The sequence below is a fragment of the Diabrotica undecimpunctata genome, chromosome 3 (genome assembly GCF_040954645.1).
Source record: "Diabrotica undecimpunctata isolate CICGRU chromosome 3, icDiaUnde3, whole genome shotgun sequence".
NCBI lineage: Eukaryota > Metazoa > Arthropoda > Insecta > Coleoptera > Chrysomelidae > Diabrotica > Diabrotica undecimpunctata.
Window position 1 is genome coordinate 87,072,324 of NC_092805.1, and position 25,271 is coordinate 87,097,594.

At 33.1% G+C, this 25,271-nt stretch overlaps 1 protein-coding gene across 1 annotated transcript in view; it reads right to left on the reverse strand.

Moving 5' to 3' along the window:
- Positions 1-1,185: 1,185 nt before the first annotated feature.
- The window catches only part of LOC140435729 (sin3 histone deacetylase corepressor complex component SDS3-like), a 32,828-nt gene continuing 8,742 nt past the window's right edge, over positions 1,186-25,271 (reverse strand). Inside the window, exons 3-6 of the mRNA XM_072524449.1 lie at positions 23,208-23,426; positions 22,791-22,905; positions 19,904-20,076; positions 1,186-1,330 (exon numbers count right to left, since the gene is read on the reverse strand). Of these exons, the coding sequence (XP_072380550.1) occupies positions 19,931-20,076; positions 22,791-22,905; positions 23,208-23,426 (480 nt within the window). The 3' untranslated portion in view covers positions 1,186-1,330; positions 19,904-19,930. The remainder of the gene's footprint in view (positions 1,331-19,903; positions 20,077-22,790; positions 22,906-23,207; positions 23,427-25,271) is intronic.

Consider the following 25,271-nt stretch of genomic DNA (forward strand, 5'->3'; position numbering starts at 1 on the left):
TTTGATAACATGACCTAGATATACATAATGTTCAACATTTTCTATGGTATGATTTTGTATTGTTATATTTGTCTGGTCTCGGCTCAGTATTTTTGTTTTGCTGTAGTTCATTTTTAAGCCTACCGCTCCTGAAACTGCATTTAATTGTTGTAATATATCATTTAGTTCTTGGATATTATCGGCTATTAAAACTATGTCATCTGCGAATCGCAAGTGGTTTAAGTATGATCCGTCGACGTTGATACCCTTATTGTTCCATTCTAGTTTCTTAAAAATGTCTTCTAGAGCAAGGGTAAATAGTTTGGGAGAGATGGTGTCTCCTTGTCTTACTCCCCGTTGTAGTCTTATGGGATTAGTTTTTGTGCTTTCGTCCAGCTTTATCTGCATGGTGGCATTTTCATATATGTTTTTAATTATGTTAGTGTATCTTGAATCTATAAGTGCATTTTCTAGAGATTCAAGCACTGCCCATAATTCGATGGAATCGAATGCTTTATGGAAATCGACGAACGCCATATGAATTGAAACATTATACTCGGTGCATTTTTCTATCAGTGTTCTTACGGTGTGCAAGTGGTCTATACTACTAAAATGTTTTCTGAATCCAGCCTGCTCGATAGGTTGATAGAAATCGAGCTTATGTGTTAGGCAGTTGGTTATGATTTTATGATACAACAACGACGTACTGAACGAACAATAATTAACACCGGCTCAGAAGAAATACCGGACATAACCGACTATGAAATAAGAATGGCCCTAAATCAACTAAAAACGAATAAATGTCCGGGAGAGGATAAAATTACAGTCGAAATGTTGAAAATCGGTGGAAGAAAAATAGAACATCAAGTACTGGGTAGGAAATAGAAGAGTAGAGTGGAACGATCATATAAGCCGAATGACAACAAATACAGTAGTAAAGACGGCAAGGGACGGTACCCCTATAGAAAGTTTATCATAGGAAGACCACGAAAACGATGGAACCACAACTTACTGGAGACACATTGAAAAACAGACAGAGTCATGTCTATATAAAAATAAGAAGAGTTTTTGTATTAAAATATCAACTTACCATCATTTGTTTCTTTAATTTATATATCCATTCTTTTGCTCTGATGCTTAAATTTGCATAATAATTTATGAGTTTTATTTGTGTCATTGATTTAGGCCATAAAATTATGATGAAAATATAATAAAAATTCTTTATTAAAAGTAAAATTTACATTTGTAAGCTTTATACAGAATCATTTCAGGTATCTTCAAGAAGGAATAAATATTAATATAAAGTTCAAAAAACTTTAATATGGACGAATCCAGGTATTCTTGAAAAGATCTAAAACAGAACAATAAAATTTTAACAAATTATTGTACATATAATTATTATTAATATTTACAAACATAAAAATGTACTAATATATTTTATGAGATTAAACTACAATTTTAATTACAAAAATAAATTCGTCTACTGTAAAATATATGTCTGAATTGTCATTTTAAGTGAGCAGATAAGATTAAACTATTGGTTTATATTTTTATTGCAATGAAATTTCTACCTCCGGCCGGATTCGAGTTCACGACCCCGGAGTTATTTTCTGCAAACATGTATTTGTAGTTATATCTTTTTTTAAACGACTACAATATTTCGCATTTTAAGTATGGTAATTACATTCTGAAAAAATAAATTTAATGTATAACTGTTTGTCCTCTAGTATTGTTTCCTCTTTCCTCTAGTATTACTTCTTTCAATATTTTTTCCAACAATCCTCCTTTTTTGAGTGTTTTATTTTATTTTTAATTTATTTATTACTTCTTTTACCTCTTCTGCTGTTGGGACTTGTATAATTTGTTCTTGGTTTTTTATACTCTTTGTGTTTCTATTATTGATATTTGTTCTACGTCGTATCATCTTACCAAACGTCATGACACGGGTTCGATTTAAATGAGCCGCCATTGCGCTTCGGAGGGCAAAAAAGTCGGTCCCGGCTGCGTAAGTAGTCGTTAACACTAGTCGTGGTTGCTGGAGAACGCATGAATACTCTTCTTGCCATGCAGTCGTTTCCGGATCCTTTGAAAATCTTGAGGCTCGAGCTCCTGCCTAAATTCAAGACGAGAAAATATAGTCCTATTTGCCTTTTTTCTTGCATCGAAAATTCGTATGAGAGAATGCTGCATGGACGTGTCGATTATGAAGTCTGGAGACTTATTTCCTAGTATGGTTTCTACCATAGGGAAAGTAAAGTGGATTCGAGCGGTACGGGGAATTGGGGCTGATCACCGATGGGTCATCCTGATCCTCTTCGACGTCCGAAATGCTTTCAATACATTGCAGTGGGATCACTTAATGAGCTCTTTGGAAGCAAGGAACTGTCCGGGGGACCTGAGGAAGGCGGTCGCTGATTATCTTTCCGAAAGGAAGATTGTGGTGGAGAATGATGTGAGGGTTGATGTAAAGGCTAAGGTCCTGCAGAGTTATGTTCTGGGTGCGACGTTGTGGAACCTGGCATAATTGTCCAATTAAGTTTACCATATGAAACAATTTGTTTATTAGCTTTATGAAAAAAGTTCTCAACGATCTAAAACCTAAAATACAATCATCATATATCAATTTTTTTAAGTCATATACGCGGTTTGTCAAAAAATATGAATTTTATGTAAGAGTTAACAATATCCACAATTCATATTTTTTGACAAACCACGTATATAGCTGAAAAAAATTTAATCTCTGATGATTTTATTCTAAATTTGAGATGATTCAGACCTTTTTATAAGGAATAACTTTTTCATAAAACTAAAAAGAAAAAAGTTTTCCACAAGGTACAGATTTAATTGTGTATATCTTTGTATACCGATTCGGCAAATTTTCAACTACCGTATACGTTATTCAGTATGTGGAACAAAGATAACACTTAATTGTTTGAATACGAGTGAGACACAATCCACGCACTTGGAGTAGCGAGTCTAATTTTTAAACAGTGTTGCGAAATTTCTGTAACATAACTCCTTCTAAAACATTAGTCGGATACATGAGTGTAACATAATGTTTAAATCCACTACAGTTCATTGTAGAATGAAAATTAATATTGCCCCAACAAACCTTACATGAAGTAATCATGTAAGTATTATTTTTTAAACGATTATATCATTACTTAATTAATTAACAAAGAATACTGAATTGAGAAATTGAGATGCGACAACAGCGTGAGCTAAATAAATATCGCACTTCAGTAGACAGACAAATAGTATAAACCATTTGCCCCCTCTACGACTTCCCCTCAAAAGAATAGGCGGTCCTTATCTGTACAGCAGGTTTAAGGTCAATAAGGTAAGGTCTATTTCTTTGATTTTTAGCTGTCGTGGTAAAAGGTTGAAAACAAATAATTAACATGCCAAGCGTATACAGTAGAACCTCGATAAATTAAATTCCAAGGGAAAAACCAAATATTTTAAGTTATACAGGTTTTAATTTATCAAGGGTCTATGTTGTGATGGATTAATATAGGTCAGAAGTTCATTAAAATATAGGCATTTATTATACACTACATACACTACATTAATTTATTATATTCGTTACAAAAAGTTAAAGCAATAGTGATTTTCTTTTGATTTAAACAATTCATAGATTCTAAATCGATTTGATTTTAAATAACATAGAAAAGAAAATACGTTATCTTTTATGTTTCTACACTGCTCTATAAATGATCGTACAGTCGTTATAGCACTCTTGCTTCGTTGATTGATATGCTCTTAGATAAAGTTTGTGGGTCGTCATTAAATTCATCGTCTTTATAACTTTAAATACAGTACATGTTGTTATTCCATTATTCAGGATCATTATTATCTTCCTCTTCAAAATGATTTCTTGAGGTTCTGAAGAAAAACCACAGGTTCTAAAGCAGTTTTTCACTGTGAGGAGTGTTACGTTTTGCCATGTTTTGTTCATTATCCTCATTACTTGAAGAACATTGATAGAAGAAATACGTTATCTTTTATGTTTCTACACTGCTCTATAAATGATCGTACAGTCGTTATAGCACTCTTGCTTCGTTGATTGATATGCTCTTAGATAAAGTTTGTGGGTCGTCATTAAATTCATCGTCTTTATAACTTTAAATACAGTACATGTTGTTATTCCATTATTCAGGATCATTATTATCTTCCTCTTCAAAATGATTTCTTGAGGTTCTGAAGAAAAACCACAGGTTCTAAAGCAGTTTTTCACTGTGAGGAGTGTTACGTTTTGCCATGTTTTGTTCATTATCCTCATTACTTGAAGAACATTGATAGAAGAAATCGTATTTTGCGCCATATCAGCTATCATTCTTCTAACAACTTCTTTTCTATATAATGTTTTAAAATTTTTAATGATACTCTGATCCAAAGGTTGAAGTTGTGATGTTGTGTTTGGTGGAAGAAATTGTACTTTGATTGCCTTTAATGGTGGTATGTATCCGTGTGCTGTTCAGTTGTCGATGAACAGAACAATTTTTCTATTTCAAGTTGCCCTTTGCTAATCTATATTATTCAGCCATTTTTTAAAAAGTTCTGCTGTCATCCATGCTTTTTTATTGGCTTCATAATCCATGGGTAGTGATTTTAAACCTGCAAAACACCGAGGTTTTTTTGACTTACCTATATAATTAAAGGTTTGAGTTTTTCTGTGCCCGTAGAATTTGCACAAAGCAGAATCGTAAGTCGTTCCTTGCTGTGTTTTTCTCCATGACGTTTTTTATTTTTGAATGTTAATGTTTTTTCGGGAAGACATTTAAAAAATAGACCAGTTTCATCAGCATTAAAAACATCATTGGGATCATAATTGTTCACTAAATTATGCAAGTCAGATTTCCATTCTTGGCAGACTGATTTGCTTACGCTCGTACTTTCGCCGCACATTTTTTTAAGGCTAAATCATTCGTTTATTGAAATTCTCTAACCAGCCATTGCTGGCTTTAAAATTATCGATTTTTAGTAAATTAGCGAACTCTATAGCCTTTTCTTTCAGTATGGGTCCACTGATACTGATGTTTTTGTTTCGATATTGTTTTAACCACGTAAACAAACACTGTTCCAAATTAGGGAATTCGGCAATTTTTGTCTCCTGATTCTTCTTTTTTCAATAGTTCGGTTTCTTTTTTTATGATGATTGATAATGTACTCTCGTGTATTCCAAACAGAGCCGCAACTTCTTTTCTTTTGAATCCATTTTTCACTGCTTCTATAGCTTTTAATTGATCAGCATATGTTAGCGTTGTTAATTTTCTTTTTGAACTCATTTTAAGCAATGTATCACACAGTACCTAAATCGATGTTTCTAGAACAGTGATCAAAACTTATGATACAGTAAGCTGTTCAGCTGTCATTGGTAAACAATTTTATTTTATAGGGATTGTGAAAACATTTCTTTAAGTTACTGAGGGCCAATATTGATATTATTTATTTAAGTTATCGAGATTGTGTATTTTAAGTTGTAGAGGTTTTGGGCTCCGATGGGAAGGGAACATATAATTTTTTGAAGTTATAGAGGTTTTTAATTTATTGAGGTTTGACCTATCGAGGTTCTACTGTATTTTCAAAAAGAAAAGATTCAAATGGTGAAATGGTATTATGGGAACCATTCTATTGTAGAAATAATACAGTTATTTATTGCTGCTTTTTAAAAACAATAACTTTTTAAAAAATGTTTTCCGATGAATCTTCATTCACAATCCATAAACGTCATAATCCATCTGTCGTCCGCTATTGGTCTAGGGAAAAGAAACATTTGAGTATTGCTGTGAAAACACAATTCCCAAAGAAATTAAATGTGTGGACTGGCATTTACAACGATAATATAATTGGTCCATTTTTTATTACGGGAAATCTGAATGGACGAAAGTATCTAGATTTATTACGCAATCAGATTATTCCAGCTGTTCGAAACCTTGCGGTCAACTTCGATGATGTTTGGTTTCAACAAGATGGTTGCCCAGCACATAATGCAATCGAAGTTACAAATTATTTGGAACAAACATTTCCTGGACGAATAATTTCTACACGACGAACAATAAAATGGCCCCCTAGATCACCAGATTTAGCACCTTTGGTATTTTATTTCTTAGGAATGCTAAAATCAAAATTATATCGGCATGATTTCGAACGAGCCACCAATTTAGCAGAATTGTAAGAAAAAATTGTTCAACTTTGTAGTCGAGTACAACCAAATCAGCTAAATGCAATGAGACTTGCTTTAATTGATAGATTCGGATTTTGTTTAGCTTAAAATGGTGGTTTGTTTTTAAAATGCCATTAATTTTAATTATTTAGAATAATTTTTTTGATTGGTTTTTTTCTTATAAAAATAATATTTATATTTAGTTAATGTTTGTTAAGTTAATTATTGTTTTATGTCCTAGCTACCAGAGCTAAAAATCTACAAAAATTACATTTAAAACTCGAATTCCTATAAGTGTTTGAGTTTTTCTTAAAGATTTACTGACGGAAAGTTGGCGACGAAATAATTTTATGCAAAGAACTACACCCCATCAACGTCCGATAATTACTGTCGGTCATCGGTGTATTTTTATGCCGCTTCGCACTGTAAAAGAAGGCGTTGCTTAAAATTTCTAACTCTTCAGGGGAATAATGCTTTGTTGCCACACATAAATTACTTAAATCACTGTTCTTTTTTAACTAATAAAGTAATTGATAAAATCGATTAGAAAATAACAATTACGTGGCTACTTAATTTGAATTTTTTTGGGACAATATTAATTTTTATTTTACAATGAACTGTAGTGGATTTAAATATTTTAGACTCATGCATCGGACTAAAATTTAGAAGGAAAGATGTAACAGAAATAATAGCAACACTGTTTAAAAGTCATACCTACTCCGTCGAGATGATGACTGCCTCTCACTTCTATTCAAACAATTAAGTGTTATCTTTGTTCCACATACTGAATAACGTATACGGTAGTTGAAAATTTGCCGAATCTGTATAAAAATCTCGCATCATCGTCTTTGTTTACCCTAATCTCAGAATTTTGTGAAAGTGTATTTTTTGGTCCAACTTAGGTGATAGGATCTTTTTTATCTCGATGTATGACCTTATTTTATTATTATATATATTTTTTTTTATTGTAAATTCAAAATGTCTTATACGACTCCATCTCTACATTTGTAATTCATTTAATCTATATATAAACAAATAACCTGTCAGAAACGTCATTTTATTTTTTTTATAACTTTTTTATAACAACTCCATAACGAATGTATTGAGTTGGCTAATTTTGATTTTGAAATATTTATAGAAGTTCAAGGAAGGTTTAAAACGTGAGAAATATGATGAAATTGTAAGCAAAATAGTAGAAGCAACAGTTTCATTTTCCCATACAAAAAGTTACATTATACCATTGATTAAAAACTACACATAGATAAGTCACCTCATGGTAACCAAAAGACGCATCGACAATTAGATGGCACTACCCGAAAAACATATCGAGATTTCTCAGTCTATGTCTGATTTGCGAGTAGTGTCATAGCCGAACTTACCCTATAGGTGAATTATCTACTAAAAGCTGCGTATTATGCTGTTGTGAGCAGAATTTCATAAAAAAAAAGACTCACATTTTAGATAAATAGCCTCTGTAAGGCATAAGCACAGAATAATAAACAATCAGAATGCCCACTCTGTTTGAAAAAATAAGTACGCGCATCTCGTTCGCGCAGACTGAATCAGCCATGTTTTAGTCGGAACCAGTGCTGTTCAGTGACATTTTATCTGGTGAGCATAGACAAATTAGCCCGGTTTAATTTATTTACGGCAATTACAGACATAATATGCACTATTTTATTCGTAGTTTTAGTTGAAGAATAGATTAAATTATTTCAAATGTACTAAATTATTAATCTCTAAAAATTTAAATTACAGTTTTATCGTAGCTTGTCGCAAATTTATCAATTCGAGTCTATGTTTCCGTTTAAAATATGGCGATCGCGTGCTGACAAACTTCAAAGGCGGCATCTGAGAGTGGGCATTCTGATTGTTATTTATTCTGTGGCATAAGTGTGTTTTAGCGGGATGTTTTGAAAGAAACGACAGAACAAATATATTTTTCTTTAAATTTCCCCTGAAAGACATAGAGCGAACAAAAATTTGGCAAAAAAACTGCCTGAACATTGATATTGTATTGATGGATGGATGTCAGTGACCTGAAATAGAAGGTAATTTGTGAGCATCATTTTGTAATGGAACATATTTACAACGTAGAAAAAAAAAATTATTAAGAAAAAATGCTGTCCCTCTAAAATTTACAGTTAATAATACTTATATTAATATATATTTTATATAAAATCAGTTAATATTGAGTGATTTATATATTTTTTTATATAATTAATAGATCAGTCGTCAGAGAGTTGACCCCTAAAAATCATACGAACAAGCTGAATTTTGCTAATAATACTAATTTTGGGACACCAAAAAAGTTAAAAAAAAGTTTACCACTTTTATCCCCAGGCTTCCCCTAAAACCCTCATCGAAGGGGTGTAAAAACGTAAAAAAATCGATCTGTAGGCCGTAGAAAAAAATGTTTTAAACAAAAAATGTAGCTGAGATAATTCTAAACAAAAATGTTTATTAGCACTTTTTGTTTAGCATGAACCGTTCTCTTAGAAACAACGCTTGAAGCGACCGTCGATTTTGAATGTCAGTAACGCGCGCAAAATCAATGTTCATTAAACTTTGTATCAGCTCGGCGGTAAAAATACGTCGGTAAAAATACGACGGCTCGTTTTACATTACAAACGATCGCACGTCACGTGAAATACATCCAATAACCAAGAAGACGGTTTTGGGTGTAGTTTATAGCAGAAGTTTGGTTCTTTTGAAAAACGTACTTGTGTAATTGAAAAAAAAAGTTTTAAATGTTTTAGATCCTGTGTTATGTGAAAGTTGAAATCCAGCGTTTTTAAAGCATATTTCAAATGCCTCACATTTGTTGCCAAAACTCAAAACTAAAATTTCATGCTATGGTTTTAAAGGGTAGGTTTTAGTTATCAAAACTTCATAGTGGCCAAATGAAATCATAGGCTTCCACGGCCAGAGTCAGAATTATAGTTTATTCGTCTCCGGGTTTGGACCGTGTCATTTGTGTGACCCAAAAGTGGGTTCATCTCGACGTTTCGCTACAATTGTATGTAGCTTCTTCAGGAGAACAAAAAAAGAAAAAGAAACAAAAGACAGGAAGATGGGTAGTTAGCAACGGTAACTCAGTTACTCAACGCAACCAGAGGCGAATACTAACTACCAAGATGGGCATTTGGTCACAGTAACTCAACTACTCAACGCAGCCAGAGGTGAAAACCAAATGCCAGGACAGGGATTCACGTCCAACAGCTCAGAACACTAACGCGTCGAGAGGCAGGGAGTGAATCCGACGATTACTCCGCTACCGCTCTATTTATAGTCGCGGTGACCTGTCGTGTCGGGACGTATCGGCACACTCCGTGGCGCGAACGTCAAGAAGCGCGCGCTGGCCAATCATGTGGCTGCATCGTGGTAGCGGGACCGGACGGCGGCTCTAGACTGAGATTCCAGATGGGAGACAAGTAGTATCCTTCCTCTCGATTGATATGTGGATTTTTTCGGATCTCTAGAGATTCGCGGAATTTCCTAGAATAAAAGAAGGGGCTCTTAGAAATAATATGGGTTTTTTCGAACAATATGGAATGACCGGTTTCTTGGCAGTGTTCTGCAACTGCAGAATGGGAGAAAAGACCTGATCGAATGCATCTTTGATGCTCTTGAATCCGAGTTTTGACGGAGCGACCAGTTTCGCCAATATACACTTGTCCACATGAACAAGGAATAGAATAGACACCACAGGAAGATAGGGGCGGTAATGGATCCTTAGGAGAGGGTAGATATTGTGAGATTTTCTTGAGTGGTCGAAAAGTAGTCCTGATACCTTCTTTGCGAAGAATTTTGCCAATCCTATCAGTGACACTTCGAATATACGGAAGAAAAGCCACAGGAGTATTACCCGAAGATTCTGAATTTGTCGTCCTAGGGTGTAAAGGGGGATGTAGATGTCGGTGTGTAATATTTTGAATTGTGGACTTGGAGTAACCGTTGGCGACAAGGGTTTTTTGCAGATGGCCAAGTTCTTCTCTAAGGTTGTCAGGTTCAGAAATCGAAATGGCCCGATGGATGAGAGAGTTGATCACAGAATTCTTTTGGGCAGGATGGTGGTGTGATGAAGCATGTAGGTAACGATTCGTGTGAGTCTTTTTTCTATAAACAGAGTGACCCAATCGGCCATTGGGCTTGGAGGTGACTAACACATCGAGAAAGGGAAGGGACCGATTATTTTCTACTTCCATTGTGAATTTTATACTCGGATACAAATTTTATTGAACATTGATGTCGGGCGTGTAACTAATATTCAAAATCGACGGCCGCTTCAAGCGTTGTTTGTGAGAGAACGGTTCATTCTACACAAAAAGTGCTAATAAACATCTTTATTTAAAATTTTCTCTGCTTCATTTTTTATTTAAAACATTTTTTTATGGCGTACAGATTCTTGGTAGATCGAGTTTTTTGCGTTTTTACCCCCCTACGAAGGGGTTTTAGGGGGAAGTCCGGGAGTAAAAGTAGTAAACATTTTTGCAACTTTTTTAGGGTCCCAAAATTAATATTTTCAGCAAAATTTAGCTTGTTCGTATGATTTTTAGAGGTTCCGTAGCATTTTCGTGACTTGAGTATAAATCAAGAGAGATTTTTTTTTAATGTGAATCCGTTGGTAGTATCTCTCCAGAAATAATGGAGATGCTTGTTTCTTTTTAATTAAAATTGTACATAAATTTCAATTACCTATTTTAGGTGATACCACTCCGGTAGACTCTACAAACATTTACTGCGGTACGAAACGTAAAAGATCTAAAAAAGTGGCGAATGCACAGTTAGGTAAACTCCATCGACTAAGAGATCAAGTAGTACTGTCAGTGATATTTCCAGTTGTGTGAGTAATTTGAAACAAAACTTGAAACTGAATTGACGGAGAAAGTAAAAAAATTTGAGTATTAAGTAAATGTTTTAAAGAAAAAGTGCCGCCAGAAAAACTGTCAGCTTGTAGCGTTTTAAATTTGGTGGAATATTTTCGTTTTTCTGTTTGCAAATGAATTTTAAAACGATCAATATATTATGGCATTTTAAGTTGAGATTCTAAATATCAAGTTTTGGTATTAAGTTGTTTTTGTCGCTGAACAACGATTTGTTTACATTCGAGTCCCCTAATATAATATTGCAAGTCAGGTATACGGTTTTTCTAAGACGTATTAACTGAGAATATTTTTTTTTGTCTTTGTATTAATATTCCCCTATTCTCTGTATGTATTGTAAGGTAAAAAATTTCCAGTTAACCAATTTAAAAGTAAACAATCAAGAAGTTTTTTTTGTCGGTTTGTTGCTAAGAACGAGGTCAAAAAAGGGTAGATTGTTTGTAGGCAAAAACTAGCTTTGAGGCGCGAGGGGAATTTATTTTGCGTTTAAATTTGTAAAATGTAAGGCATCCAGGAGTCAAACGATAGATCTGAGACAGAAAAGATGTTTTGAGTAATTAGGAATTGCGAGTCGATTCAATTTCTTTGTGTTATAAGACCGGTTAAGGTGATAATACTCTTTGCAATATGGCAGTTTAAAACAGAGTAATCATCATAAGATTTGTGAACCGGCACTGAAGAAATTTTGTAAAATGTTTATATAGCCGTCCTCCCCGTCGTCAGCTTGCTTCCTCCACAGAACCTAATTTTACATCTATTGATTGTTCGTCCCTGAGCATGGAAATGGTTTGCTTTGTCCCTGTTGGAGAATATGTCCAGATAGAGTCCCATAGATGTTAACAAGTTTTTTTGAAAGTTAAGTGCTAAACAGTGAAATCAAGGTAACATTTAACATATTAATTTTAAAGTAAAGACAGACATTATTTTTGATAATTATTAATAATTGCTTTCGTTAAAATTTAAAAAGAATTTGTAATATTTAATAAATTGTAAATTTTATGGTTTAACTTAGCTGTCATTTTAATTGTTTTTTTTTTAAATTTAATGTTAACATATGATAGCTTTATTTGTTTCGATATTTATTTGTTTTGTTTGTTTTAAAAAAAGGTTAATCTCTGTGCGGTAACATTTGTAAGTTTTTGTAGTATCTCCAACCCCTTTGTAAACGGACACATGTAAGTTTTTTTTTATTCTGTATTTGGCAACTATTTATATAGTATATTTTTTGTGCCATTTATATGTTTGATAACTGTTTGTTAGAGACACAAATAAATGTTTAATTTATTGCTCCAACCATTCTGTTGTATTTATTTCAGAAAATCTCCTAACCCTTTATGTATTTTTTTATTTTAGGATATTTTTCCTAAATCCAGCAACTTTAGGATTCTTCGAAGGGGCGTCCTTCCCTTAAAATAGCTAGAAGCCCTTTCTTGTTATCTTAATCCAGTTGCCCAGGAGATTTACTTAAGTAACCCCTTTGTTTAATTTTTTTGTGTAGATGCCCCAATCTCAACCCCCTTGCCATTCACTTATCCACGACCCCAGCTCTCCAGCAACCCCCTGAGTGCCGTTCGCATAGTAGCGTTTATTTTGCTTGCCCTATCTTCGCCCCCATAGTTTCTGTCCCCAATTTTCTACCCTATATTCTTACCCTATGGTAGGCAAAATAATTTCGTTACAAAATAGCGCCCAACGTGGCTGGCATGTTTTAGATTTGCGCTATTTGTACTTCGTTACAAAATAGCGCCCAACGTGGCTGGCATATATTAGATTTGCTCCATTTGTACTAAGGATACAAATTGGCGCCCCCCAACGTGTGAGGCTCCTGAATATCCCTACACCAGTTGTCTTAACAAAGTAAGACAGATTCTTTTCCCCCAAACCAATATATTTTTCAATTTTTCCCTAGTTTCTGCCACTTATATGAAACCCCCTTTTTCGAATAGTGTCCCAGTGTCTCACAAACATTAATTGTTTATTGTATTATATATTAACATATGTATTATTGTATATCAACATATGTATTTTTTGTATAACATATGTATTGTTGTTTTTTATGTAATGTACTGTATATCTATATATGTATTTTGTGTATTTGGTAAATGAAAGCAAATATTTGAGTTGACTATTTAAATATTGTTTTGGATGATGTTTTAATATTGAAAAGAATTTTTAAAAGTTAATAACAGTAACAAATATCAGTTATTGGTTGCATTTATTCTTAGTTGATTAGACAGATTTTACAGAAAAATCGGTTTTTGTAATTTTGTTTGTTCAGTCATTTTGAGTAAATGTCTGTATTGTTGTGAGTGAGTTTTTTTTTGTTTGAGCTGTGTAGTTGTGTAGTAATGTGATGCAATTTGTCTTCTAATTAACCATCTTTGACGGTGTATTAAATGCCACAGGTTAGTTAAAGTTGTTGTACGAGGAGTAGTCATTGTGAGTCGTAGAGAAGATTCGACAAGTTAGTCTTAGTAGTAGACTGTTTGTTTATTGTGTATCCTTTCTTGTGTCTGAGTGACCACAGGTGTAATATACTCGTGATCAGGAGATGTTGTTTTAGTTTTGACTAGGAGCAGTCTCATTTAGTTTTCAGAACAAGAGTTGGTTTTTTGGTGTTATTTAATGTAGCTCACTCAAAGGTCAAGTTTTCAATATTATTAGTATTTTGTCTTTCCCTGTATGTACGGTTTATGTTGTTTGTTAGTGTCCATGTTGTCCCATGTTGTTTGAAACCATTTTTTTAGTCCTTGTTAGTGGAGGTGTGAACTTTTAAGAGACAGGTTAGAGACCTCATTTTTGTTTAGCAACTGATTACTAAGTCAAGAGCAGAAGTTGCAGCGAATTGGATGAGTTTTGGATTCCAGTAAGCGGGTGTGCAAGTGAGACTTACTATCAGGTGATAAATGGAAATGATTGTTTCTTAAAATTGTCATATTTTCTACTAGTTGTTGAGTTAGATCTTAGTTATTTAGTGTGTTTGCTTTTCATCCAATTTTGAAAAATGAAGTCTACTCAGGTTAATCATTTGAGATCAGGAGAGTTATCTTATGAGCTTTTCATAAGAGGTAAAAATGTCCCAAATAAGACAGTTGATGATAAGAGAAAGATGTTGAGAGCTTTGTTGGCCATGGAGGCCACTTCGTCTTCAAGTTTAGTCGATTTGGTTAGTAATGTAGTAGATCCTGAGAAAGAGTTGTGTGAGATTAAGTTGATTATGGAAGATTTATGTATTAGTGCTCAATCAATAAATGTAGAATCAAATAAAGCTGATTTTGCTAGATTTGAGACAAGGTCTACACATTTAGATACCAGATTAGAGAATTTCCCTATGGATGATGTTAAGGAAGATGTAAAAAAGTTTGTCAATGAGTGTAAAGATGATTTGTTGTTGTTACAGGGTGATGTGTTAGAAAAACTAGAAATGTCTGATGATTTAGTAAAACCATCCACTAGTAGCCCAGTTTCAGTCCTTGTAGTTCCCAGTTGTACAGTCCCAGCCCCAATAATACGGGTTTCAACTCCTGTCATTACTTCTGATTTATATATTAAGTTTAATGGTGAAAGTAAAGCTCTCCCCACATTTTTAGAGAAATTTAGAGATTCTGCTAGGTCTCGGAATATTTCCGAAGACATCCTGTTTCGTTCAGCCATTGAACTATTTGAAGGTAATGCTGCTATTTGGTATAGAAGTGTTAGAGATAAAATTAGTAGTTGGGATGAGTTGGTAGCCCTACTCAAATCTGCTTTTTTGCACCCAGATTATAATGATAATCTCTTAGATGAAATTAAAAGTAGAAAGCAAAAAAGGAATGAATCCATAACCATTTATTCAGCAGTGATGGAAAACCTTTTTAAACGTTTGGAAACATATCCTAGTGAAGCCCAAAAAGTGAAAATAATGAGGAAAAATATTTTAGTGGACTACATTCCACTAATAGACCTACAAGATTTTGCTACAGTAGAAATGTTTGTAGCAACTATAAAACGTTTGGAGCAGAATGTCCTGCCCTTGTTGCAGACTACTAAAGGTCTTGCTGGTATTTCAATTGATGATTCAGAAAAGCCCAAAGAACAAGTTCATGTGGTGAATAATCAAAACAAGCAAGACAGAAGTGAAGTAGGTAACAGACAGGACAGAGAAAATAATTCTTCAAGAAGACCCAATCCCAAATGAATGTATGAAAATGATAGACCCAGTCCACCAGAAAATGCTGAAGTAAGAAATCAGTCCTTTTCATCCCCACCTCCAATGATGCAATCTTTTTCATTTCCACCTCCAGTAATGCAGTCTGCTCCTTATCAAGCCCCCAGAAATCCGAAAAAGATTGTTTGTTTTAATTGTAATAGGCCAGGTCATATTTCCCGTGACTGTAGAAGCAAGTCAGTATCTTGTTATCGTTGTGGTTATAAAGGTGTGACCATATCTTCTTGTCCTAAGTGTTGTATTTCAAATAGATATACGACCAATAGACGTTACAGGCCATCATTGAACCCAATTTTTGAAAAGAAAGATTTTGATAGTCGTCCCATGTTAGTATTTCCATTTTCTCTAGAAACTTTGTAGTTCTTTTAGACAGTGGTTCGGTTGTAGGTGCAGCTGGAGTTGAATTTCTAAATTCCCAAGAAATTAAATATAATCCCACATCTACTAAGCATGTCCGCTTAGCAGATGGTTCAAATAAATCAGTTGTTGGTACCATTGATCTTCCAGTAGAGGCTGATAGTGTGTGTCATATGGTAAAATTTTTTGTTGTACCTTCTGTCCCTTACAGTTTCATTTTGGGACATGATGTTATGCGTCAATTCTCATTGTTATTAAACTTTGAGGATAGGACATGGCATTCTTCCCGAAGAAAAAATAAAATAGAAACTACCCAAGAGATTAATTATTTAGAGATTGATGTAGATAGAATAGATCCTTGGTTCGATAATTTAAGATCAAAGATACTCCGATCCCCCTTTGATTTTCCACAGTGGAAGGTGGAGAATGATTTTGTTTATAAGTTTGCCCCTACCAAAAATTCTTTTAAGACTAATGATGTAGAGTGGAAAATTCTTGTGCCCAAACCACAAAGGTTTGAAGTTATGCAGTCTTGTCATGAGCCACCTACGTGTGCTCACTTTGGATTTTCCAAAACTTTGTCCCGTATTCAAGAAAGATATTATTGGCCCCAGATGCGTGTTGATGTGCTTAAATTTGTCAGGTCATGTAAAGTTTGTGGTGCTCAGAAGACACCAAATTACGCTCCATTAGGTAAAATGGGTAAGCAGAGAGAGGCCAAGTTCCCTTGGCAGATAGTTGCAATAGATCTGAAAGGTCCCTTTGTTCGTTCAAAGAAAGGTTATACGTGGTTATTAGTAGTTGCTGATTGGTTTAGTAAATATACGTTAGTCCAACCTTTAAGAAAGGCCACGGCTAAGAATATTGTTGAGTTTTTGGAAAATGATGTTTTCCTAATGTTTGGTGTTCCTCAATATGTGATTTGTGATAATGCCTCAAATCTGAACAATCCTCTCTTAATTGAGCTCTGTAATAGGTATAACGTTCAGAAAGTATGGTTTAGCCCAGTGTATGCACCTCAGTGTAATTTTGTGGAGAGGAACAATAGAACCATTGGTACAGCAATACGTACATATGTGAAAGACTACGTAGATTGGGACAAGAACTTAGCAAAGATCAGACAAGCTATTAACACTGCAAAGCATGAAGTGACTGGATATACTCCAGCTTTCTTGAATTATGGCCGTCATGTTCCTTTAAGTGGAAACTATTATGGTGTTGATCACAAGGATCAACAGAACCAAGATATTGAGATAATTCCAGGTGACCGTAACATGTATGCTTCAGAAGTTAAAGGTCTAGATAAAGTTTTTGAAAAGGTTAAGGCTAATCTTCGAAAAGGATATGAACGTAACGCTAGAAGTTACAACTTACGTAGAAAAGAAGTCCAATTTCAAGTGGGTGATAGAGTTTGGGAAAGAAATAAGGTTTTGTCTTGTGCTGTCAACAAGTTTATGTCCAAACTAGCGCCAAAGTATATTGAAGCAACTATCAAGGAAAAATTGTCACCAGTGGTTTATCGTTTGTCAGATTTAAATGGTTCAGATCTTGGTAAGTGGCACATTAAAGATTTAAAGCCTTTTGTGTCAGATGAGGACAATATGTCATCCTTAAGTACTTAGTTCATCCTTTCCCCTGTCTTCGTTTTCAAGTTTGTATGTTGATTTGATTTCATCCCTTTGGAACATTGCTTCACTTTTGATAATTTTAGTACAGGTAACCTATTTTGATTGGAGACACATGTGAGAATCACATTTTGTCATATGTAGGTATATAGATTTAGGGGCTATATCCTAATTTTTTTGGGGAACCGTTGCCGAATTCCCTCTCTCGCTAGGCGTATAGTGGAGATAGTAGACGCCTACCTATTAAGTGTAGAGCAATTTTTTTTTGGGTTTGTGCATAGCACTTGGTTTAGGCAACGAGGTGTCATGGCTATGCCTGCCCGACAAATCACTTGTGTTACTGCTGTGAATGTCAGCGAGGTTCACTGCAGGGCATAAGGTTAGCTTCCCCTAAGGCGTAGAAACTCATGTCACCTACAGTTCAAGTAGGTTTTAGTCTACTCGACTTTAAAGAGTCTGGCAATCGATGGCACGCTAGCCCATTCTTTGTAACTAACTTTGTTTTTGTTGTTTAATCCCATGCTAGCCATCATCTAAAAGATATTAAGAAGTTTCGACTCAGTTAAGAGGTCATCTTCTGATTTGGTTTTTGTTGTTTTGCCTTTATCAAAAACTGGATAAGATTATCCGAGTTTTTTCTTTTAAGAAGGGGCATTGTAGCGTTTTAAATCTGGTGGAATATTTTCGTTTTTCTGTTTGCAAATGAATTTTAAAACGATCAATATATTATGGCATTTTAAGTTGAGATTCTAAATATCAAGTTTTGGTATTAAGTTGTTTTTGTCGCTGAACAACGATTTGTTTACATTCGAGTCCCCTAATATAATATTGCAAGTCAGGTATACGGTTTTTCTAAGACGTATTAACTGAGAATATTTTTTTTGTCTTTGTTTACATTAATATTCCCCTATTCTCTGTATGTATTGTGAGGTAAAAAATTTCCAGTTAACCAATTTAAAAGTAAACAATCAAGAAGTTTTTTTTGTCGGTTCGTTGCTAAGAACGAGGTCAAAAAAGGGTAGATTGTTTGTTTAAAGTCTGTAGGCAAAAACTAGCTGTGAGGCGCGAGGGGAATTTATTTTGCGTTGAAATTTGTAAAATGTAAGGCATCCAGGAGTCAAACGATAGATCTGAGACAGAAAAGATGTTTTGAGTAATTAGGAATCGCGAGTCGATTCAATTTCTTTGTGTTATAAGACCGGTTACGGTGATAATACTCTTTGCAATATGGCAGTTTAAAACAGAGTAACCATCATAAGATTTGTGAACCGGTAAGTTTTTTTTTTATTCTGTATTTGGCAACTATTTATATAGTATATTTTTTGTGCCATTTATATGATTGATAACTGTTTGTTAGAGACACAAATAAATGTTTAATTTATTGCTCCAACCATTCTGTTGTATTTATTTCAGAAAATCTCCTAACCCTTTATGTATCTTTTTATTTTAGGATATTTTTCCTAAATCCAGCAAGTTTAGGATTCTTCGAAGCGGCGTCCTTCCCTTAAAATAGCTAGAAGCCCTTTCTTGTTATCTTAATCCAGTTGCCTAGGAGAATTACTTGAGTAACCCCTTTGTTTAATTTTTTTGTGTAGATGCCCCAATCTCAACCCCCTTGCCATTCACTTATCCACGACCCCAGCTCTCCAGCAACCCCCTGAGTGCCGTTCGCATAGTAGCGTTTATTTTGCTTGCCCTATCTTCGCCCCCATAGTTTCTGTCCCCAATTTTCTACCCTATATTCTTACCCTATGGAAGGCAAAATAATTTCGTTACAAGCTTTGTACCCAAATTCATGTTACAGACACTATTAGAAAAGAAAACGTGTACACTTTTGTTAATATGCAATTTTTACACAAAACTCGTTCACAATGGAGTCACGATGAAAATGATTTAGCTCTGACCATTCTTTATACATTAATTAGTTTTCTTAACTTTATATTACCTTCAGTAAAAAGAATACAAAGTAAGTCATAAAATTAAGAACTGGTTTAAACACTTCCTTAATGGACAAATTGAAAAAAAGCAGAGACAATGGATGAGTGGGAAAAAATTCGTGTTAATCTTTGATGCAATTTCTTTGAAAAAACAATTGGATTACAATAAATTAGATGATATTATAGAAGGGTTTCAAGAGTTAAATGCTTTCATAAGAACAAACAAACTTGCCAACACAGGTCTGTTAGGCGCATGTAAGGTCCAGCCTGCAATAGAAACAGGAAACCAGAGGATGTTCACTGTATTTGATACAACTCATATATTAAAAAGTCTAAGAAATAATTTTCTTCACAAAAAGACGTTTTATACCGATTCTAACCAGATAGCATGTCAAGATATTGAACACACATACAATATCGACAAAACCAATGTGAGAGCACGATGTGAAATTAACAGCACCAATTTTCTCTAATAACTCAGTTGCCTCAGCAGTATCAACAGCAATAGCTGTAGGTCAGTTACAAACCAAAACGGCTCCTAATATGCCGAATTTTTGAAAATTATAAATGATACTTTTGATTGTCTCAACAGCAATATATATATATATATATATATATATATATATATATATATATATATATATATATATATATATATATATTATTTATTTATTTTTATTTGTGAATTTAATAAGCCTGTCGGAGAAACACAAAGTATTTCCTATATTACACCTGACAAAAGTTACCTTAAGTAGGTCTCGTTCTTCGGAATTCTATGAAGCTCGTCTCTTTATGGAAACTTTACCCCTGGCTAAGTATGAAGTATAGATCCTTACTTTTGCTCCATCTGATTTCTTAACCCAAATGGCATCGTTGCCAATGGCAGAAATGTTGGCTGGAAACTTGTGCATATCACGACCTATAACAAAATTAACATAAGTTTTAAAAGGCAGCTGTATCGTACTAGATGATCAGAAGATATAGTTTATATCACAAATACCAGTATGGAGAAAATCCTAACTAAAGAATTGGGTTGGCACGTTTGATGCTCACACGGAAACAAAAACTGAATCGTTATGAGTGTTTCACAATATACAGGCACAAAAGTTTTCCGCCTCCAAAAAATGAAAAGGATATGACAATATGTTTTGTGAGTTTTCTGATTCCAGGAAAGCAGTCAATACGACTTATGAAATTTTAAAAATAAAATGCAACACTGCCATAAAGACAAATTTTTTTTAAAAACATCATTCCAAAACACGGTTTGTATATATTAGGGTGAGCCGAAAGAACACTTGTTTTTATTTCGAAGTTGTAATAGCGCGAAAAAGTTGCGAATTATATAGACAAACAAAACTGTCATTCCACCGTCCTTCATACCAACAGAATGTTCGTCACTTAAGTAATTCTTTCGCGATGTCCCAATCAGCTAAAGAATTCTCTGGAAGTTAACCACCGCCAGTTTTTGGCAGCAAACTAATTTTTCACCTATTGGCCCTGTGGAAGTATTACTATGAGTGGCGCGCGAGTCGGTGTGATCCTAGGAATGCACGTGAGTTTTTAAGGAAAACATATAATTCAACAATTTAAAAAAAATGACGTTTTTTCATATTTTGTCACAATTTGGGGCCTATGCGCGAACGGAAGATGTTAACCGATTTTAATGATTTTTATTTATTTTTTTTTTTTTTGTTTGTCTGTATAATTCGCAACTTTCCTCACTATTACAACTTCTAAATATGTTTTTTCGACACACCGTAATATATATATATATATATATATATATATATATATATATATATATATATATATATATATATATATATATAAAATAAAGTTTTATTTTGAGGTTGCAGTCATTAATAGGGCAGGAAAGTAAAACTCTTTGTTCTTTAATCAAGCTTTCGCAAAATTTATTTGCTTCTTCAGGATATGCTAAAATATGGTATCAGTAAATATAACGAAATTAGAACTAAATAGCATTGTATAAAACTAGTAAAAAAACTTACAACATGAGGTTAATCCATTAAATTTTCAAATTTGCAAAACATTAAAACTTAACTTATTTTAAAAATTATACAGTTATGTAAGTACAATATTCCAATTTAATTTAATTTTGTAAAAATTCATTTTGACATTGATTAAATTAAATAAAATACAAAATTAAATTAAATTGGAATATTGTACTTACATAACTGTATAATTTTTAAAATAAGTTAAGTTTTAATGTTTTGCAAATTTGAAAATTTAATGGATTAACCTCATGTTGTAAGTTTTTTTACTAGTTTTATACAATGCTATTTAGTTCTAATTTCGTTATATTTACTGATACCATATTTTAGCATATCCTGAAGAAGCAAATAAATTTTGCGAAAGCTTGATTAAAGAACAAAGAGTTTTACTTTCCTGCCCTATTAATGACTGCAACCTCAAAATAAAACTTTATTTTACATAACGTGTCAGTCAATAATACCTAACTACTTTATATATATATATATATATATATATATATATATATATATATATATATATATACAGTATACTCCCTCTATAACGAACACGGTTATTACGAGGTTTCGCTTATAACGAGATACATTAGATGTCCCGTAAAGTTTCTATTGAACTATAACCGTCTATAGCGAGGCAAATTTGGTCATAATGAGAGAAAATAAGATCCAAAAACGTGTTTTTTACGTTTTTGGTCCGGTCGTGGCTATAAATAAATATCTTTTCAAACAGCCCCTCAATAAACTTAACTGCAGCCCGCAATAAACTTCTTTACAATGAATAAATACAACTGTTTCACATCTTTACAAAATATGATAGAATGATACTGGACCATTTAAAGCAGTTAAAAATGACAGAGTTCTTAAAATTGCAGAAGCAATAGTTTATGTTATCCTTGAAAATACGCTTTATACATTATGTAGTTGGAAAAAAATATAAGTACAGATTTTTTGTTTTAACATATATCATTGATAATAAAAGTAAACAACTCTTTTATGTTTTAATATAATTTCATTGACAATAATAGTAAATAACTTTTTTTCAAAAACGCCATTCAAACAATATTTATTAGCATCTTATATTGCTCCGAATGGCTTCACTATAGGAAGTTAATGGTTTAGAAAACTACAGATTCATATGTATGCACAGTATTATTATTGTCTGATATAACGAGATCGGCTTATAACGAGGTAATTTGTCTGTCATTTCAGTTCTCGGTATAGAGGGAGTCTACTGTATATATATATAAATGTTTTGGATGGGTTGGAGTCAATAACATATATATATATATATATATATATATATATATATATATATATATATATATATATATATATATATATACAAATTACAATATATACATTAAAATTTAGACGGTCGTACTCCTTTCAATATATATATATATATATATATATATATATATATATATATATATATATATATATATATAATATAATTATTGGTAAATAATGTACATATAAGTTCATGTGTAAGTGATTTGAACACGGTACTCTTCCATCGTCTTCACACCTAAAATAGTATCCCGAAATGTTCTGTGTAAAACAAAATTATGATAATTTACGCGTTTTTTGTCTAGAATTGTATAATAAAAAAATTTAAACAAACCTTCTACAAATACCGACTGTCCCCTATGATACCATCTTTTCTCATACAATAACTTTCCATCTTCTATTCTTGTTTCTATCAAAGCTGCTTCAGACGTAGGAGTCACAGGAACATTCTTGAAAAAAATAATGCAACATTAATAAGAAGACATAGGCAATCAAAAATAAGACTTATCAAATGATTTAGTGCCTATGTTTTATTTTATGCATCCAAATTTTGGAAAATTGAGAAAACTCACAAAAGACACAAAAATTGTAGGCGAATGTTGGGAGTTTCTCGGGTTATTTGTAGGAAATGACCATACAATTGTATCATAATAACAAACTCTTGAGTTTGTCTGCATTTCGAAGATTTCTAGATTTAATTCAAATTAAAACCAGGTGCATAAAACCAGAGAAAAACTATACTGTTATGTACCTGGATATGGCCTGGACTAGAAGAAGAACAAGATGTTTCACTTGGTTTCCTAACCGGAGTTGGCACTTTTCCCTTATGTATTACTCTTAAATCATTTTCAATATCTTTTTCTTCCAAAAGATACGTTATCTGGGCAGTTACTGGTTTTCTCCTTTTTTCTGGCATAGGTAGTGGATCATTGGGCCTTCTTCTCAATTTTCTTGTCATTACAGGCTTGACCTAAAAAGTCAAAGTTAATTTAATAAAAGGATGCAAGTAATAATGCATAAGAGTGTAAAGTAAAGCTATTTGTATTGCAAACTGAATATCAACAAAATTCAGTACATACAGGTAAATTAAAAACATTGTTTAATGCCGTATCACTTCACAATTTATAGGTGACTAAGGAAAAATGTGAAGAATGACAGACTGAGAAAAACACGCGTAAGAACCATATGCTTCAGTGAACTGTGTAATATAATTCAAATCGATCTCTACAGTGTTGTGAGCAAGATGAAAAAAAAGCTGTTATATACAACGTGTTTCCCAATAATTCAACGTTTTAAATAAAGTTTGAAAAACCGAAAATTTCAGAAATATCGGAAACAATAACAATTAATATCTTTAATAGCTGCATCAAAAGTATACTACTCTACGGAGCAGAAACATGGAAACAGGACGAAACTAAAACTAAACAACTACAAACTTTTGTACACAAATCTTTCAGAAAAATCCTGAAAATATACTGGACCAACAGACTAACTAATACAAAACTATGGGAAAGAAGAAAACAAACTAACATATCTACTACAGTCAAGAAAAAAAAATGTAAACGTATTGGCCATACTTTGAGGAAAGGTCAAAACAACATAGCGCTACAAACAATTGAATACCAACCAGAGGAGAAAAGAAAGAAAGGAAGACCAGACAACAGCTGAACAAGAACTACAACCAAACACTTTTTGATTTTTAACAATTTGACATCTATCATTTCTCATAGCCTACTTTAAGCTTGTTTATTAAACTAAGCAGAAAATGAGGATTTATTAATGAAAAACATGACTAGTTGTTAAAGTACCTAATTTTTTTATTATTTAACATAAGCGAATGAATCAAAAAGAAGTCAGTTGACAAGAAAAGACAGTCTGATTGGTACACCCGTTATACATTAACAATTTACCTGTTTAGCAACAATATTATTACAGCGATATTATTAAATAATAAGGCTATATCAAATTTAAAAAATCAGCAAAATCGGACAACAGTTTTAGTCCATAATTATTATATAGCCATTTTTAATTATATACCTTTTATAAAGGATTTTAAAAAAGGAAATAAAAAAAAAAACCAATATGCACTCGCTATTTCACAACTTCCCCTTTGACCATTTAACTCTGCAAGAAGAAAAGCAATAAGGTTTATTGGGTTTCGCAGCTTCATAAATAGTCAAATTATAGACACATAATTTCCTTGTCTAATCCATTTGAGAAACGTCAGACAATGGAATCTTCAAAACGCTTTATAGATCAAATGATGCACTTTATAAGTGGTATCTGCATTTTCTCTAACCTTGTCATTATCCTTGAGTTGATTTGTTTCATCACGTCGCGCAAATGGCAAATAATTTTGGAAACATATTGTTTATTAGTTTCTTTGCATTCATTGACATATAAGTCATACATCTTGGAAATCGATAAGCTTGTATCTAGATATTCTCGCTTTGAAGATTTCCTTCAATAATGTGAGTCCATTGCAGGAAAGCTGGCAATATGTTCTCTTATTATGACAATCACGTCTCCAGGTGTTTTGCTTGACAAAACATAATGACTATTGCAGTAGCAAACAATCCCTGTTCACTTGGTCCCTTCAAAATTGTATTCACAGGTCCGTGGCTAAAGCAGAGTTTTGAGAAAGAATACTATGCAAACTTTTGTAATTCTTTTCTCATTCTTCTTCCCTTTGACCCTTAGATATCTTGACTTAGTCCACGGAACACAAGATAAAATTAAGTCATTTTGTCTATGGTACTGTAACTTCCAGAAACTTGTGCATAATTTGTCACATTCTTCTTTTCAAAAACTCGTT